At 40.6% G+C, this 17,016-nt stretch overlaps 1 protein-coding gene across 2 annotated transcripts in view; it reads right to left on the reverse strand.

The window, feature by feature from the left end:
- LOC124131320 (xylulose kinase-like) overlaps positions 1-15,802 on the reverse strand; it is a 32,730-nt gene extending 16,928 nt beyond the window's left edge. For both annotated transcript variants that reach the window (XM_046494521.2, XM_046494520.2), the window contains exons 1-12: positions 15,707-15,802; positions 14,625-14,707; positions 14,185-14,254; positions 12,282-12,362; positions 10,985-11,071; positions 9,921-10,013; positions 7,240-7,341; positions 5,051-5,182; positions 4,175-4,234; positions 3,232-3,313; positions 2,406-2,446; positions 45-160 (exon numbers count right to left, since the gene is read on the reverse strand). In XM_046494521.2, coding sequence (XP_046350477.2) covers positions 45-160; positions 2,406-2,446; positions 3,232-3,313; positions 4,175-4,234; positions 5,051-5,182; positions 7,240-7,341; positions 9,921-10,013; positions 10,985-11,071; positions 12,282-12,362; positions 14,185-14,254; positions 14,625-14,707; positions 15,707-15,757 — 998 coding nt within the window. In that variant the 5' untranslated portion in view covers positions 15,758-15,802. The remainder of the gene's footprint in view (positions 1-44; positions 161-2,405; positions 2,447-3,231; positions 3,314-4,174; positions 4,235-5,050; positions 5,183-7,239; positions 7,342-9,920; positions 10,014-10,984; positions 11,072-12,281; positions 12,363-14,184; positions 14,255-14,624; positions 14,708-15,706) is intronic.
- Positions 15,803-17,016: the final 1,214 nt, after the last annotated feature.

The raw sequence follows: 17,016 nt of genomic DNA on the forward strand, positions 1-17,016 counted from the left end.
GGTACAGAATGGCAACTGTCAACACTGTTGTCTTTGTATCCTACCAGAGCAGTGCCATGTAGGCTGATGTGTCCACAGGGTTGGCAAAGATGTGTCCCACGAGGGCAGGCTTGGGCTCTGTCAGCCAGAGGAATACTGTGTCACTCGTGCCAAGGCTCACCTGCACACACAACACAGGTAAAGTAGGTAATAGCTCGTCACACGTCCATCTGTTTGACGACACTACACTCCCCCATCACCATTGAATCATCTTCCCGAGGCAAGGGAGTTAACTGACTATAACAGTCCAGTTACCACAGATACCTTCCAAATCAGTTCATGTTTTTAATCAAGTGCTCAAGTGATTTGAGCCACTTAGTGAAGTAAGACCTGTTTGATTACGATATAGATCTTGATTATCGATCAGATCGTCTTGACTGGGTGCTGCCATTTCGTTTGAAGCAATCAAGGGATAGGAGAGGAAGAATCTGATTGGTCAATAGGAGGGACATAGAAAAGACGTAACTCTTAATAACCACTAGTAGCGTAAAAATTGAGCCTAGAAATTCCAGCTTAGTTCGGCAAGGGTAGAAACTGGAATTTTACAGTCAGTTAACAACCTTGCTTCAGGAAGATGCCCATGAATACATACACACCAAATGTGGTGTAGCAGTTCTACCTTAAATCAAGTAATGAAATGAGGCCGACGCCATGTATGAATATTGTGTGGACATTACCGGTACCTGATATTGAAGCAATGTGTTGAATAATGAAAATAAGACCACTTATCTCGCTCCAAATCCACACGAAGAGCTTTACAAGGTAGAGAAGAGTTCCACAGACATTAGAACGCTTGAAACAGGTGTGTTTTAGGCTGAAACTGTGTTGGATGAAATTTAATTTCATCAGATAGTGTTCTTGAATCTAATCTGTGGGTTGATCTTTTGGTTAAAAACAACCACACTACAAAGCATTTGTATGTATTCCTGGGTGATGGAGGAAAAAATACAAATCCATGAAGACTTTAAGACTAGTAATTATGAAAACAGGAGTGAGTGAGTGAGTGAGTGAGTGAGTGAGTGAGTGAGTGAGTGAGTGAGTGAGTGAGTGAGTGAGTGAGTGAGTGAGTGAGTGAGTGAGTGAGTGAGTGAGATGGGTAAGCCAGTAAGCCATGAGCATTGATCCACCCCATCTGGGTATAACGACAGACAGGAAGCCATGAGCATTGATCAACCCCATCTAGGTATAACGACAGACAGTAAGCCATGAGCATTGATCCACCCCATCTAGGTATAACGACAGACAGTAAGCCGTGAGCATTGATCCACCCATCTAGGTATAACGACAGACAGTTAGCCGTGAGCATTGATCCACCCATCTGGGTATAATGACAGACAGTAAGCCGTGAGCATTGATCAACCCAATCCGGGTATAATGACAGACAGTTACTCATGAGCACTGATCCATCCCATCTGGGTATAATGACACACAGTAACTCATGAGCATTGATCCACCCCATCTGGGTATAACCACAGACAGTAAGCCATGAGCATTGATCCACCCCATCTAGGTAAAACGACAGACAGTTAGCCGTGAGCATTGATCCACGTACCCCATCTAGGTATAACGACAGACAGTTAGCCGTGAGCATTGATCCACCCATCTAGGTATAACGACAGACAGTTAGCCGTGAGCATTGATCCACCCATCTGGGTATAATGACAGACAGTAAGCCGTGAGCATTGATCCACCCATCTAGGTATAACGACAGACAGTAAGCCGTGAGCATTGATCCACCCCATCTAGGTAAAACGACAGACAGTTAGCCGTGAGCATTGATCCACCCATCTGGGTATAATGACAGACAGTAAGCCGTGAGCATTGATCCACCCATCTGGGTATAATGACAGACAGGAAGCCGTGAGCATTGATCCACCCATCTGGGTATAATGACAGACAGTAAGCCGTGAGCATTGATCCACCCATCTGGGTATAATGACAGACAGGAAGCCGTGAGCATTGATCCACCCTATCTAGGTACAATGACAGACAGTAAGCCATGAGCATTGATCCACCCATCTAGGTATAATGACAGACAGTAAGCCGTGAGCATTGATCCACCCATCTGGGTATAATGACAGACAGGAAGCCATGAGCATTGATCCACCCTATCTAGGTACAATGACAGACAGTAAGCCATGAGCATTGATCCACCCATCTGGGTATAATGACAGACAGGAAGCCATGAGCATTGATCCACCCATCTGGGTATAATGACAGACAGGAAGCCGTGAGCATTGATCCACCCATCTGGGTATAATGACAGACAGGAAGCCATGAGCATTGATCCACCCATCTGGGTATAATGACAGACAGGAAGCCGTGAGCATTGATGCATACACTGTGAATGTGATGAGACAACTCACGATGAGATCCCCTTGTTTTGGTGCAAGACCTGCCAGTGAAGCTGCGGAGAAACAATGGAACAGTGAGACAGAATACATAACATTCTGGAAATAACAGGACAAAACTCACCCTCTCAAACATTCATACACATACAGTGATCCCTCACTACAAAAAAAACCACAACCTTTGGGGTCCAAAGAATGGATGAGTTTTATAGATGATCAGCTGTTCTACCGAGGTGGTGTTGTATGTGGTAGACAGTACAGTCCCGGCCTAACTAACATGATCTACGCCACTATAGCTTTGCTTTGCATGTAGCATATCAGAGTTTGAAAAAAGATTAGAATATAGCAGTTGTCTATGATTCATAGTGTACATAAAGACTTATCAGGTATTATGGGCAGTAAAAAGCTAATCGTATCCCTTCAGCAAAATCAGGTGAGAGAACAGAAGATGACAATCTCGATCAATAAAAAATGTGAAATTTGAGATAAAAAACATCATGTCCGTTTGAAACTTGAGTTTATTAAATATCATGCGTTACCGAGTTAGCGCTATATTGAAGGGCGCAATAGCGAGGGAACACTGTAATAGTACTTTAAGAATACCAAACTGTGCACTTTAAACAGTATTAGCATTTATTCTTTCCCAGTAAACCCACCAAACGACTTCATTCCAAATAACATAAACAAAAATTTACAAATATAAAATTTCACTTTTGTTTTGACTGACCATGGCTAATTTGTAGCAAATTTTGTAAACCATAAGTCAAAACCATGTGGCCTTACATACGCCATCCAAGGAATAAAAAATCTAAGTAGAATTTTGTCGACAGAAGTACTGTACCTGGGTTGTCTCCGGTGAAAGCGCCAACTTGACAGTTTGGTGAGAACCCATATCGGGCTACGAGGAACTGACTGACCTTCCCCTGTGTGACAAAGACAGACATTATACAGAGCAGGAGAGAGTAGCTAATATTACCGACTGAGCTCAAAAACCTTCAATATCCCTCTATAAGTTATCATTAAGAAAGAGACGACACCTGGGTAATAGGTTGAAAATGCTACATCCCTACAACTGGCCATGATATTTTTCACCAACAAAAAACCCAACTTGTATGCATTTGTTTGTAGTCGGTATCTAAGTTCCTTCGAATGTACATTGAAAAACATCAACATTTTTTCCACTGATTCTAGGTCTCAAAAACTTGTTATAGGTATTGTAGGTAGCTATATATGGCTAACAAAGTTTGACAAACTAGAAGCAATTCATGTAACCAAAAGGAATAATACCACAGAAATATTGTAGGTCCGACTGAACATTGGCTAAAGAAGTAATGTGAGTAATTTTCATCATGTTAAACTTGTTTAAGATTTCTAAAAATAAGGAGACTTGCATTTCCAATGTTCATCAAGACAGTCATCCTTGAATTTCCCTGACTTTACCCAAACCTTGGGAGAAATTAGCAGTCTCAGTTATCACACTTCAGTTTAAATGACATCCAACACATATGAGGATATGAACGAGTGAGTCTTGTGAGTGAGTTGGATTTAACGCCGCTTTTAACAGTATTCCAGTTATATCACGGCGTGTCAGCTTAATGTGGGAGGAAAGCCCGAAGTGATGCAGGTCTTAGACATTTACCACTTTGGTGAAACCCACGAGCACGGGTATGGTGCTGACAAACCTAGAAACATAATCGGAGCGAACTGGGATTCGAACCCACAATCATAGGTTTCTGGCGTGCCCAAGGGAAATGAGGACATGAGATGTCACGCAAGGTACTTACAACAAGTTGAGCAGAAGGTACAATTGGGCCCAAGAGCTGATCAAGGTCCGGAGCACAGGCCTGTTTAAAATATAAGTTATAAAAAATCATGAAAATGATGTTCCTGAATTCTAAATATTAAATATGTTTAGATATGACACATGTTTGTTGTAATTGTAGTACTTCAAGAAATTATAATTTTGAAAACTGGTTGGTTGAGTGAATTGCTCTTTTTACAAGTATTCCAGTTACTTGACTGTGTGTCAGCTTCATGTGGGAGGGAGCCTGAAGTGATGCAGGTTGTAGTATTTATCACTTGCATGAAACTACAAAGCATGGATGTTACTCTAAGACAAGTGAACATAATCAGGGTACATCAGATCATATGAACCCGGGAACACAATGCAATTAACATCAGATCTGATACAAAACATCTGACAAACCCTCCATAGGTCGCAGCAGGTGAACTTTATTCTCAGCCAATCAGGGTAGAGGCACTCAGTAAAATATAGCACAAAAATGAACCAATACGTCAGGTTCCAAATGTAAATAAACAAGCATGAAATATTCATATCCCAACGAATATGACGGTTTTCAAGATCTGCTATGGAAATGAGCACAACCGCCATTTTCAGTTTTAGTCAAAGTCGTTGCTATTGGAAACTCGAAAAAAAAGTTTACCAACACTTCATTTATATTGGGTGGTAAAAGATTGCTTAGGGTTCATCTGACATAACTTCCAATGAAGGCATCATATCAGTGTACCAGATCTGATTTTAATGAGACTGCCCACAAACTTGGCGAACATAACTACATGACTGTGACTTCCACCACTGTGCCACCTCCTATATTTAAGGGTGGTATATAGATATGTACTGATACATCCCTACATCTCACATCAAGACACTGTGGTGACCACTTCCTTGTCCGAATGTCCATCAAGTTCATTCCTGACCCATCGCTGTCGTCAATCGGGGCATAGTTCCCAATAAACAAACACGCTGCAAAACTGCTCACGAGTGAAATGCGCTGGAATGGAAAATTCCTGCACATAATTTCTTGTCTGCCAATATGGTAAAGTGACAAACAAGCACTTATGACTGTTCATGTTATGAGAAACATGATTCCCTATTCATTGGTGCCAATCTGAGAAACACTGTAAATCATGAAATAAAGGCACCACCCAAAAAAATGCAAGTGTCGACACATGGCCAAAATTGCATCATGAAATTAATGCAAACTTAGCTGCCTTTGAACAAGAAAAGGTAACCAGTAAACGATCACACAAAGACTGTAGACTTTGAATTCAATGATACAGTACAGGGTGATAATAGTTTGATTGAAAAAAATGTTGCTGTCTTCACAAACTTAACTTCAACTACTTGACTAGCAATCAAAAGCAGGAAATTCCAAATAATGAATGCGATAGATCTGTTTACACAAGTTATCGCAATCCTTTGAATACAAATGATCAGTGTTATGTACTGTAAATCGGGAAATCAATGCGTCTCCCAAAGAATGCGACCGCTGGCCCCTACCCAAAAATGCGACTCAATATGAATGCGACACCCCCCTCTTCTCAAGCATCAGTGGATTTATATATAAAGAAAATGTCTTCTGTCAGGTTTACAGGAGAATCCTCACCTTAATCCAAACTTACATTAATCCAATCACACACCAAATAGCACCGCTTATCGGCGCTGAGTAGAGTACTTCCGCTAAAACAATACATAGTGTGTCCTAAGAACAACAGATACTGTTTGTGTTTATTCTGTTGACTGGCATTAAGGAAATTCAAAGGAAGAAAGTGCGGAGAAAGCACGTGTCAACAAACAGCGTATGTCTAAGTTGGTATTTCTGCTGTCCAAAATGCCTTATTGTTGATATAAATGCGATGTTTAATAATACGAGCAAAGACCACTCGCATTTTTCGCATTTTATTCATGCTCGCATTAATTTCAAGATTTACAGCATTCACCATGACTGCTGTTGCTGTACTGGACATCTTCACTGGGTGGGTGAGCAGTGTTCTGCTTGCAATTATAAAATTATTTGACAAGTTTTCCAAGAACAAATGTGCTGTCAAAACTGTTGATCAATTTATAAAAACAAACTGAACACACTTGACGCGGAACTTGGGGAGAAGGATCTTGCATTCAATTACATGTTATTTGCAAACTTTATGTGAGTCATTATTTCTACCCTTGCAGTGATCCCTGACATAACAATGTGCTACAATATGTCCAGACAAAAGTGTGTCACTTTATTAATGCAAGACAGGGACACTTGCACTTTTCGCTTTAAGTTCATGCTTGCATAAATTATTTTTCATCATGTGAAACAGCAAGGCAAGCATTTCAATGCACTTAGCTTTTATCATTACATATATTAGTAGTGAGTGAGTTGGGTTTTAACACCGCTTTGAACACTATTCTAGTAATATCACAGCCAAGGGCGGATCAAGCATTTTTAAAAGGGAGGGGTCCAAACTATCAAAAACCTCTCTCAGTAAAGTTTACTGCGTTCAACATACTACATTTGGTTTTCACACCTGTACACACCTATGACAGCGTTTCAGCTTAATATGGGAGGAAAGTCTGAAGTGATGCAGGTCTTAGACGTACCCCTTTTCATTTTTATTTCCATTTAAAAAAAATAAAAAATGCTAATACTTAAAAACAATGTGATCCAATATAGCAAGGAGTTACTACCCTTACATACACACTGCTTTACTGAGCATGTTGTGTTGTGGTAATGGCGGCAATAGGATTTGTGTGCTTGTTTATGTAGGGAGGCCCTTTCCCAGGTTAATGGTACACCATTTATTTTGTTACATACTAGTTTGAACAAGCAAAAACAAATCACCATCCACCCGCACTATATTTTCAAAAGTCATTCCCTGAGAACTAATTCTTTTATTTTTTTAAGCCTAAACAAACCTTTTTTTAAAAACCTGAATCAGGTCCCGTAAGTACAGATGTAATTTGTAAATCCATATCTTAAATTAACATTTTTGTTACCAGGTGAAGCAATATCTGAAAGTGAAGCTGTCAGCTGTTGTTCTCAGTGTCACCGGCACTGCATACCTCTGTGTTGTCATATGCAGCTCGTTGTGTCTGATACTGCTTCGCAATCTGATTTCCCGTCAGTCTCTCATATCCTCGGGATCCCGTAATGTCCGTCAAACTCTGGAGGAAAATTTGAATAAGTCAAAGCAATGTCACTCAGGAAAAGTCTCGAAAATATTTCAAATTGAAACACCTCACAATGGGAAACATTATGCTGAGGTGAAATGGGGTTTAACGTCGCATCCAAGATCACTGCACTTAAGTAGCAATGTGTGTGTGTGTCTGCTTGTACTAATCTGGACTAATGCCGATTTGATAGTGCTAGCCCACTGAGATATCACGCCGCAGTTGAACATGAATACCCCACTCAGACACAGTATACCGACTCAAAGCTGACCAGACCATGTTTTAGCCCCTTAATGCCCAATTCCAGGCAGGGTAACAACAAGTATCATCTTTTAATGTCTTTTGGTCTGACGCAGCTGAGGATCGAGTCCCTGACCTTCCGCTCTCCGGGCGGACACTCTACCACTAGACCACGGAGGTGGTACACCAACTGTAGGAAAACATGACTCACTGCATCTAAATAACTACAACACTTAATGTCCCCTCCTTCATGCACAAGCCATATAGCCATGAGAACTTGAGAGTAGTATTGATATTCTGTTTGGCCAATGTGTTAATCTATTTACGTCAAGGAACTTAAAGAATAATCCAAACAACAAAGGCTAATAAAGTTAAAAGAAAGGATGCTAACAAGGCCAACAGCATGGTTCAAGGCGCAAATCTCTCTACCAGAACAAATTACTTTCAAAGAGTTGTCTCCCTTGATATGTGGATTTCATGTCAAAGTGACCTTGGCCCCTTCCAGCGTGACCTAGGAGGCAACTAAAATGGAGATTAGGTGGAAACAATGTCTGCTGATACCACCAGCAAGTGATCCACACTATTGACTTCTGTGTGCCTAGACCAGGGTGCCATTGTACGAAACAACCTTGGCGCTACAACAGTTGGAAGTCTATATTAAGGTATGGGAGTTACGATCACCTTAGCGCTAAAACCGCTTTGTACAGCAGCAACCTGGTTCAATTACATGGGAGTTGCAGTGATATGCCCAGCACATCATAATGTGCAGTCTGCACATCACTGTGTCCATTATTCCAGCGGTAAATGACACTATACCTGTGGCTGCTCAATTATTCCCGGTGTAAATGACACTATACCTGTGGCTGCTCCATTACTCCTGGTGTAAATGACACTATACCTGTGGCTGCTCCATTATTCCAGCGGTAAATGACACTATACCTACGGCTGCTCCATTATTCCCGGTGTAAATGACACTATACCTGTGGCTGCTCCATTACTCCTGGTGTAAATGACACTATACCTGTGGCTGCTCCATTATTCCTGGTGTAAATGACAACATACCTGTGGCTGCTCCATTATTCCTGGTGTAAATGACACTATACCTGTGGCTGCTACATTATTCCTGGTGTAAATGACACCATACCTGTGGCTGCTTCATTATTCCTGGTGTAAATGACACCATATCTGTGGCTGCTTCATTATTCCCGGTGTAAATGACACTATACCTGTGGCTGCTCCATTATTCCTGGTGTAAATGACACTATACCAGTGGCTGCTCCATTATTCCTGGTGTAAATGACACCATACTTGTGGCTGCTTCATTATTCCTGGTGTAAATGACAACATACCTGTGGCTGCTCAATTATTCCTGGTGTAAACGACGCTATACCTGTGGCTGCTCCATTATTCCTGGTGTAAATGACACTATACCTACGGCTGCTCCATTATTCCTGGTGTAAACGACACTATACCTGTGGCTGCTCCATTATTCCTGGTGTAAATGATACTATACCTGTGGCTGCTCCATTATTCCTGGTGTAAATGATACTATACCTGTGGCTGCTACATTATTCCTGTGGTAAATGACACAATACCTGTGGCTGCTACATTATTCCTGTGGTAAATGACACCATACCTGTGGCTGCTACATTATTCCTGTGGTAAATGACACCATACCTGTGGCTGCTACATTATTCCTGTGGTAAATGACACCATACCTGTGGCTGCTCCATTATTCCTGGTGTAAACGACACTATACCTGTGGCTGCTCCATTATTCCTGGTGTAAATGATACTATACCTGTGGCTGCTACATTATTCCTGGTGTAAATGATACTATACCTGTGGCTGCTACATTATTCCTGTGGTAAATGACACTATACATGTGGCTGCTACATTATTCCTGTGGTAAATGACACCATACCTGTGGCTGCTACATTATTCCTGTGGTAAATGACACCATACCTGTGGCTGCTACATTATTCCTGTGGTAAATGACACCATACCTGTGGCTGCTCCATTATTCCTGTGGTAAATGACACTATACATGTGGCTGCTACATTATTCCTGTGGTAAATGACACCATACCTGTGGCTGCTACATTATTCCTGTGGTAAATGACACCATACCTGTGGCTGCTACATTATTCCTGTGGTAAATGACACTATACCTGTGGCTGCTACATTATTCCTGTGGTAAATGACACTATACCTGTGGCTGCTACATTATTCCTGTGGTAAATGACACTATACCTGTGGCTGCTACATTATTCCTGTGGTAAATGACACCATACCTGTGGCTGCTACATTATTCCTGTGGTAAATGACACTATACCTGTGGTCCTCCAACCTTCTCCTCCAGGTCCCGACACTGTTTTGTCGTGCTGGCATCCATCCAGATGGGAGAATCCCTGATACTGTAGCTGTCCTGCAACAGTAAAACACACATCTCTTCTGACAACATCAATACCTACACAGCAGTAAGAGCCTTCAAAGGTGTGATGAAACTAATACAACTCACTGTCGTCATTTATCCATTAAGAACTAGGTGGCTCGAACTGAATACCATTGGTTTGTTGCCATAGACAAATACTTCGTTCGTTTGTTGTTTAACGCCACACTCAGCAATATTCCAGCTATATGACGGCAGTCTGTTTATAATTGAGTCTGGACCAGACAATCCAGTGTTTGACATCATGAGCATCGATCCACGCAATCGGGATCGATGACATGCATCAACCAAGTCAGCGAGTCTGACCACCTGTTCCCGTTAGTTGCCTCTTACGACAAGCATAGTCGCCTTTTATGGCAAGTATGGGTTGCTGAAGATCGATTCTACCCCAGATCTTCACGACGAATGTCCTCTTGAATATCGTACATGCATAAAAAATGGCGGAATTTCAAAGCTATCATCTTTCTCCTGTTGGCCTAAAGGTGGCTGGTTAACGGTTTCTATTCAGCAGATAAATGCTTGGAAATTGGAACTGGTGGAAGAATGTACCTGTATTTTTAACTGAAAAGGTCACCAGAAACACATGATACCTTTCCTTGGCCAGGTGAGCTGTCAAATCTCCCTTTTATTGAAAGCTACTTACTTGTGTGTTGTATTTTAAGACCATCGGTGTTAAACCTTGGATTCAACTCATATTTCTTTTCTTATCACAATAAGCATGATTAGTAAAATAGAATATCTAGTAGCTGTTTTGTTTAATTCAGGCAAAAACTGCACTACAATGAGAAAAGTGAATTTTGATGTGCTTTGAACAACTGTATGCAGACCCTGCATTTTAGTTCCATGTGAATTGTGTAATGCCATGGTCCACCCTGTTTCAAAACTCGCCTGACAGTCAAACACCAAGATCACGCAGTAGATCTAGAACCCCTGCTTCCATGACATACCTGAAGCTGATCACTGAAGGACTTGCTGGCATCCAGACTGGAGAGGATGTCCCGGGCTCCCTTCCTCCAGTACACACTGCCATGTTGCTGCATGCACAGGAGAAAAAGTGAGTGAGTGAGTGAGTGAGTGAGTGAGTGAGTGAGTGAGTGAGTGAGTGAGTGAGTGAGTGAGTGAGTGAGTGAGTGAGTGAGTGAGTGAGTGAGTGAGTGAGTGAGTGAGTGAGTGAGTGAGTGAGTGAGTGAGTGAGTGAGTGAGTGAGTGAGTGAGTGAGTGAGTGAGTGAGTGAGTGAGTGAGTGAGTGAGTGAGTGAGTGAGTGAGTGAGTGAGTGAGTGAGTGAGTGAGTGAGTGAGTGAGTGAGTGAGTGAGTGAGTGAGTGAGTGAGTGAGTGAGTGAGTGAGTGAGTGAGTGAGTGAGTGAGTGAGTGAGTGAGTGAGTGAGTGAGTGAGTGAGTGAGTGAGTGAGTGAGTGAGTGAGTGAGTGAGTGAGTGAGTGAGTGAGTGAGTGAGTGAGTGAGTGAGTGAGTGAGTGAGTGAGTGAGTGAGTGAGTATGGTTTTAAGCAATATTTTAACAATATTCCAGCAATATCACGACAGGGGGACACCAGGAATTGGCTTCACACATTGTACCCATGTCGGGAATCGAACCTGGGTCTTCGGCTGACGAGCAACCCTTTAACCACTTGGCTACCCCACCACCCCTGGACACGAGACAATAGTAAACGAAAGACAACACTATAGACCGCAAAAATTTGTGCTGACAGTAACTACTGTTATCTTATTGATGTATACATATTGTGAGCACCATAAACCAGTTAATTTGGAAAGTCGCAGAGCAGTTTAATCATGTCAGGCTTAAAAAAATAAAAGAATTGGTTCTCAGGCAATGACTTTTGAAAATATAGGGCGGTCGGGCCGTGGATTTTTGTTTTTGTTTTAACTAGTATGTAACCAAATAAACAGTTGTGTACCATCCTGGGAAGGGGCCTCCCTACATTAACAAGCATACAAGCTCCTATTGCCGCCATCACCATAACATGAGATGCGCAGTAAAGCAGTGCGCGTGTAAAGGGAAGTAACTGTTTAGTGGATAGCATCGTTTTTAAGTATTAGGATTTTTTTTTAAATTTTAAAATGGAAATAAAAACGAAAAGTATGGCAGACTTTATGATGATTTAGGCGGTGCCTGAGCACCAAAACTATTATTTTATTTAGCTAAATGAGAGCCAAACATTTGAGGGTAGGAAAAATTACTGTTATAAAACATCACTTGTTGCTTGTAACTTCATCAGTTTTACCTGTCCTGTCCCAGAGAGAGCCGCCACTCTAGAGAAGGGGAAGTTGTCGGCCTTCATCTTGTCCAGCAGAAGATCCAGGGCCTGGGTCAGACATGGATCTACAGTCAGTGTGTTGGTCATGCTAATGCAAAGTAGTTCAGGTTCATCAAGGCATAATAAGGAAGACTGTGGCAAAACCTCGTCCAACCCAGAGACTTTACCGGTATATCGGTATGTGGTCTCTGCCTAGCCCCAACTTCACTTCACAAGATACTTTCCAGCAGATTAAAATGTTGAAATACAGACTTTTATTACAACTGCGTTTAGACCAAAAGTAATTTAACAGGACAGGTCTTCAGACCAGTGGTTAAATGGATTTAATTGACCAAGGTTTCAGACTCGTGGCTAAAGTTGAAGACTGACAATGCATGTTACATTGGAGGAAAGCCATCCTCGTTTATCCAGGGCATTATATCACCATTCTATTAATATTATTACCTCAGACCCATTTAGAAGTTACATCACCACCTCCATCACTCCTAATTTCAGCTCAGCACAGAATGTCTCGTTCATGTGAGTCATTTGAGGGATATTTTCAGTCATGCAATTCCAATAGGGCTCTAAGTTAAGGTGTCGTGGTGACTGGGTCCAGGGAATTTATCAACACAGAAAGGAGATATAATACTCTGGATAATCAAGGATGGAAGATAACCCAGGGCCACCAGATACTGCTGTGAAAAATGCATTTCCTAACAACTTAATATGTAAATATTGATGTGTTCACTGCAAGAAGAAGGTGTCAATCAATCTTTATTTCAAGTACTGAAAAGGCCATAGGGCTATAGTACATATATACATACAGTAGCAATGGGTGCAATAGGAATTACATATATCGTAACAAAATATCACATCTATAGTGCAGAGGATCTGATGTTCATTGCATGATATATATACATTGAAAGATATTTTGTGACTGTTTCATTTTGGGATGACATGAGGATATAAAATTTGTCTATTCTAGGATTCAGATAAAAATATTTATGTATGTATTCTTTTCTGATATTTGCATACAATGGACAGACTAGCAAAAAATGGTATTCATCTTCTATCTCTTGGCAAGTACAATATTTACACAATCTGTTTTCCCTTGGTATCGCTAAATGTCTACCTTTTTCTATTAGAAGGTCATGAGAACTACATCTGAAACGGGATAGTGCTGTTCGGAATTTCTTAACATTTATATCCAAAAGATATTTTTCGGTCAAGAAGAAGGTGTCATAATCATTCAATGTGTTTCAAAATCTATTATTGCTGTCTCAAACAAGAGTCGTCAGAAGATGACAAATCCCCCCGGCCCCCACAATAGCACCAGGCACCACTACAGCCCCTGGTTCATACATGTGCCAAGTATCACATGAACTTTGTATGAACAATCTTTCACGGTTTTCAAGTTATCTCCGTAAACGAAATACAGACCGACAGACGGACAGACCAGATAAAAAGTATAGAAAAAACATATCTATGAATTCTGAATACTGTAAGTTGAATTGGTTCAATCTATTCAAGCAACATTTTTCTTGCAACTCAAGTATTATAATCTATTCACTGATTCAAGTGATTACATAACCATGCCAACTGAAAAGACAAAAAAATATACTGACCCACTTTGAAAATTCATATTTGAATTTTTGTAATATGGCCACAAAAATCAAATTAAGTTGTTCTGTGCATTTAGACATGAGATAATCAAACACAACCATGTTGTCATTTAGATTAGAATCTCATTTGATGTGTTGACAGACTTGAGCACAAAAAGACATCTTGTCATTTCGAGTTGATAACACATTTTGATTGTGTTTCAGTCTGTTACCATCATATGGGAAGTGGCAACAGATGATGGGAGACAACTCTCTCTGTGATCTACCTTTACCCACATGGCTGTGGGAGCAGTGACAGTCACATGGTCTTCATGGATGTTGGCTCCACCATGTGTCCTGTAGGAAACACAAATAATTAACAATAATATTATCAAAAAAAATTAAGACTATTATTAAAAAGTACTAAAAAGATTTATGTCAGGTGAACTTTCAAAAGTGTATGTTCCATTCTGAAATTGTGTGGCTCTGTTTGCAGGAGAAATTCCTGTTTCCAAATAGTTTATCCAAGTAATATGCAAATGACGTTTCATACAATCAAACACAACCCTCAATCCACATCAACAAACCAATTGGAAATATAAGCATGGCAAATATTTACAGTATAGTGTAATATTTGTCCCAATATTTCTATTTTGTGTATTGAGGAACACTGTATCACTATTTTTACATTCAAAAACATTACAAGCCTGCAACAAGTGAGACTTACTTGTATTCTGGTAGTTCCGTGTCGAACTTGACATTGTATTCATTGGTAACATCTAGGCTGTCGTTGATTGCAATAGTCTTAACCTGGCAAAAATGTGAATTTCAATTTTACAATGTTTATTTTCACAGTAGTGTTTCAAGGATTGTGAGCATTTTCAAGAAAATAGCCCCTCTATTAAAGTCAAGTTAAAAATAGGTGCACACCATGGACAGTCACATGGCATTTATACAGACAGTAACCGATACATTGTTGGTGCATCCAGTTGTTCAGACGAAAAATGATCATCAGATCAAGTCTGATTAAAATGTGCAAAGATTTTTGGGTTTTGTGGTATGTTTTTGATCATTACTTTTTGAATATCTTTCCCCATGGAACTTAATTTGCAACATTACTTCAGCGGCAAGGGGCGAACACTTTGATGTATTCAGTGGGTTTTGAGGCAAGTATTTTGTATATGTCACTAAGCTCACGGTCATTGTTAAGGGGATCGATAGGCCTAATAGGTGAGGCTCGAAAACGTGTGAGGGGGATTACATCATGACATGTATATCTCCACCTATGAATCACATGACGACAGTCCATCCATCTGTTTGGGGCATTAATACTATATACATCTATTAAATGACATTCCCATTGCTCCCAAAATACATTACAAATGTTACCCACTTTAAATATAAAATTTTATTTTTATGTTAAACAATCACGTAGGCCTAAAACTAAAAGTATCGTGGGTATCTCAATCAAGTTCGAAAATGCAACATTATTCTATGGAAAGCTTTATAAAAAATGCAGTATAGGTGTGTTTCAATGTTGCCAACATAAGTTAACCAAAGCAGTTGAAATAGAAAATCGGTCAAACAAACATGTCGAGGTTACTATCAGGTATCATTTACCGGACAGCTGATGACAGAACTGGGAGGCCCGTCACCTACTTACGACTGAGCTCGTGCAGATAAGATACAGAACTTGTCGCAAATACGTGACAAGCTTGGCAAGACACATTCGCTTTCACAACTGCGTTTATAAGGCATTTCTACATTAAATCCAAACCTGATTTGAAATGATAACTGTGGCATACGCACCTGCTGAGTGCTGAAGTCAACTCCAAGAAACAGTCTGCCATCCGCCGCCATGCTTGGAGGTCAGGGGTCACAAGGGTGAAGGTGAAGGCAACTTGAAACTCCTCACAGTGAAACGTTGTTCTGCATTCTATGTGAAGAGTTTCATGTTACATTTTGTTCATTGACTTGACACTCAAACGTAAAAGCAAGCATTTTGTCAAATTTAACATGCTTTTGAAAAGTATAAACTCAATGTGAAGAATTATTCTAGCTCTGTTACAAATTATGTTTTGTTTTTTGTTTTTGTTATTGTTTTTTTGGTGTGTTTTTTCTGAAATAGATCTATATGTATACAACAAAAATGACATTTGTGGAGTTCACATCATTGGGGTACATGGCACAGGGTAAAAACTGGTCCCCAGTAACCTGTGCTTTTCCTACGAGGCAACAAAATTAATCGGGTGGAGACGCTGGGTGAATATGTTGATTGAGTGTTATTGTACCCAACGGCATGGCTTGTTCATAACATCAACCACTGGTTGTTCTGGTCCAGAATCGGGCCGCTCGTGTAGTCTAATGGTAAAAGCGGTCGCTCATCACGCTGAAGACCCGGGTTCGATTCCCGACATGGGTACAATGTGTGAAGCCCATTTCTGGTGTCCCCTGCCGTGCTATTGTTGGAATATTGCTAAAAGCGGCGTTTAACCATACTCACTCACTTCAGTTTCAATTGCGTCACATGCCGTAATTATATTGCTGGAATATTGCTATTTGAATATAAACAGCAACAAACAAATCAGTGGAACCTACACCAATTAAACGTAGTAAATGTCTATGGCTTCTCTTTATGTTTTCCTCAAACAATAAAATGTAACAATGTGATATTGCTGTTTTGCTGAAAGACACATTCTAGAAAGAGATGAAAATATGTGAAAAAACGGCATTGTACCCAACTCACTCTAATATGTAGGGGACAAGGGTGGCCCTTTCGTCTAAGGCACCGCAATTCCCAGTGTTGAGTTGGGTCCTTTGGATCGTGGGTTCGAATCCCAGTTCACCCCAAAGTGTTTCTTGATTTCTCAGCGCCATACCCGAGCTCGTTGGTTTGATTAAAGTGGTAAACATCTCTCCCACATTAATCTGACCAGCCGTAACTGAAAGATTGTTTAGCGGCGTTTAACCCAACTCACTCTCTCACTTTAGAGATGGATTTTTCTTCCAAACTCTGGGATAGAGAAAATCGCTCCCCTAAGCATACATGGGGCTGAATAAAAACTTGGCCAAGACCGTTTGGCAATTAATAATATTCATTGTCATGTTTACTTCTAGCT

The sequence above is a fragment of the Haliotis rufescens genome, unplaced genomic scaffold (genome assembly GCF_023055435.1).
Source record: "Haliotis rufescens isolate VD_foot unplaced genomic scaffold, xgHalRufe1.0.p SCAF_1, whole genome shotgun sequence".
NCBI classification, from domain to species: domain Eukaryota; kingdom Metazoa; phylum Mollusca; class Gastropoda; order Lepetellida; family Haliotidae; genus Haliotis; species Haliotis rufescens.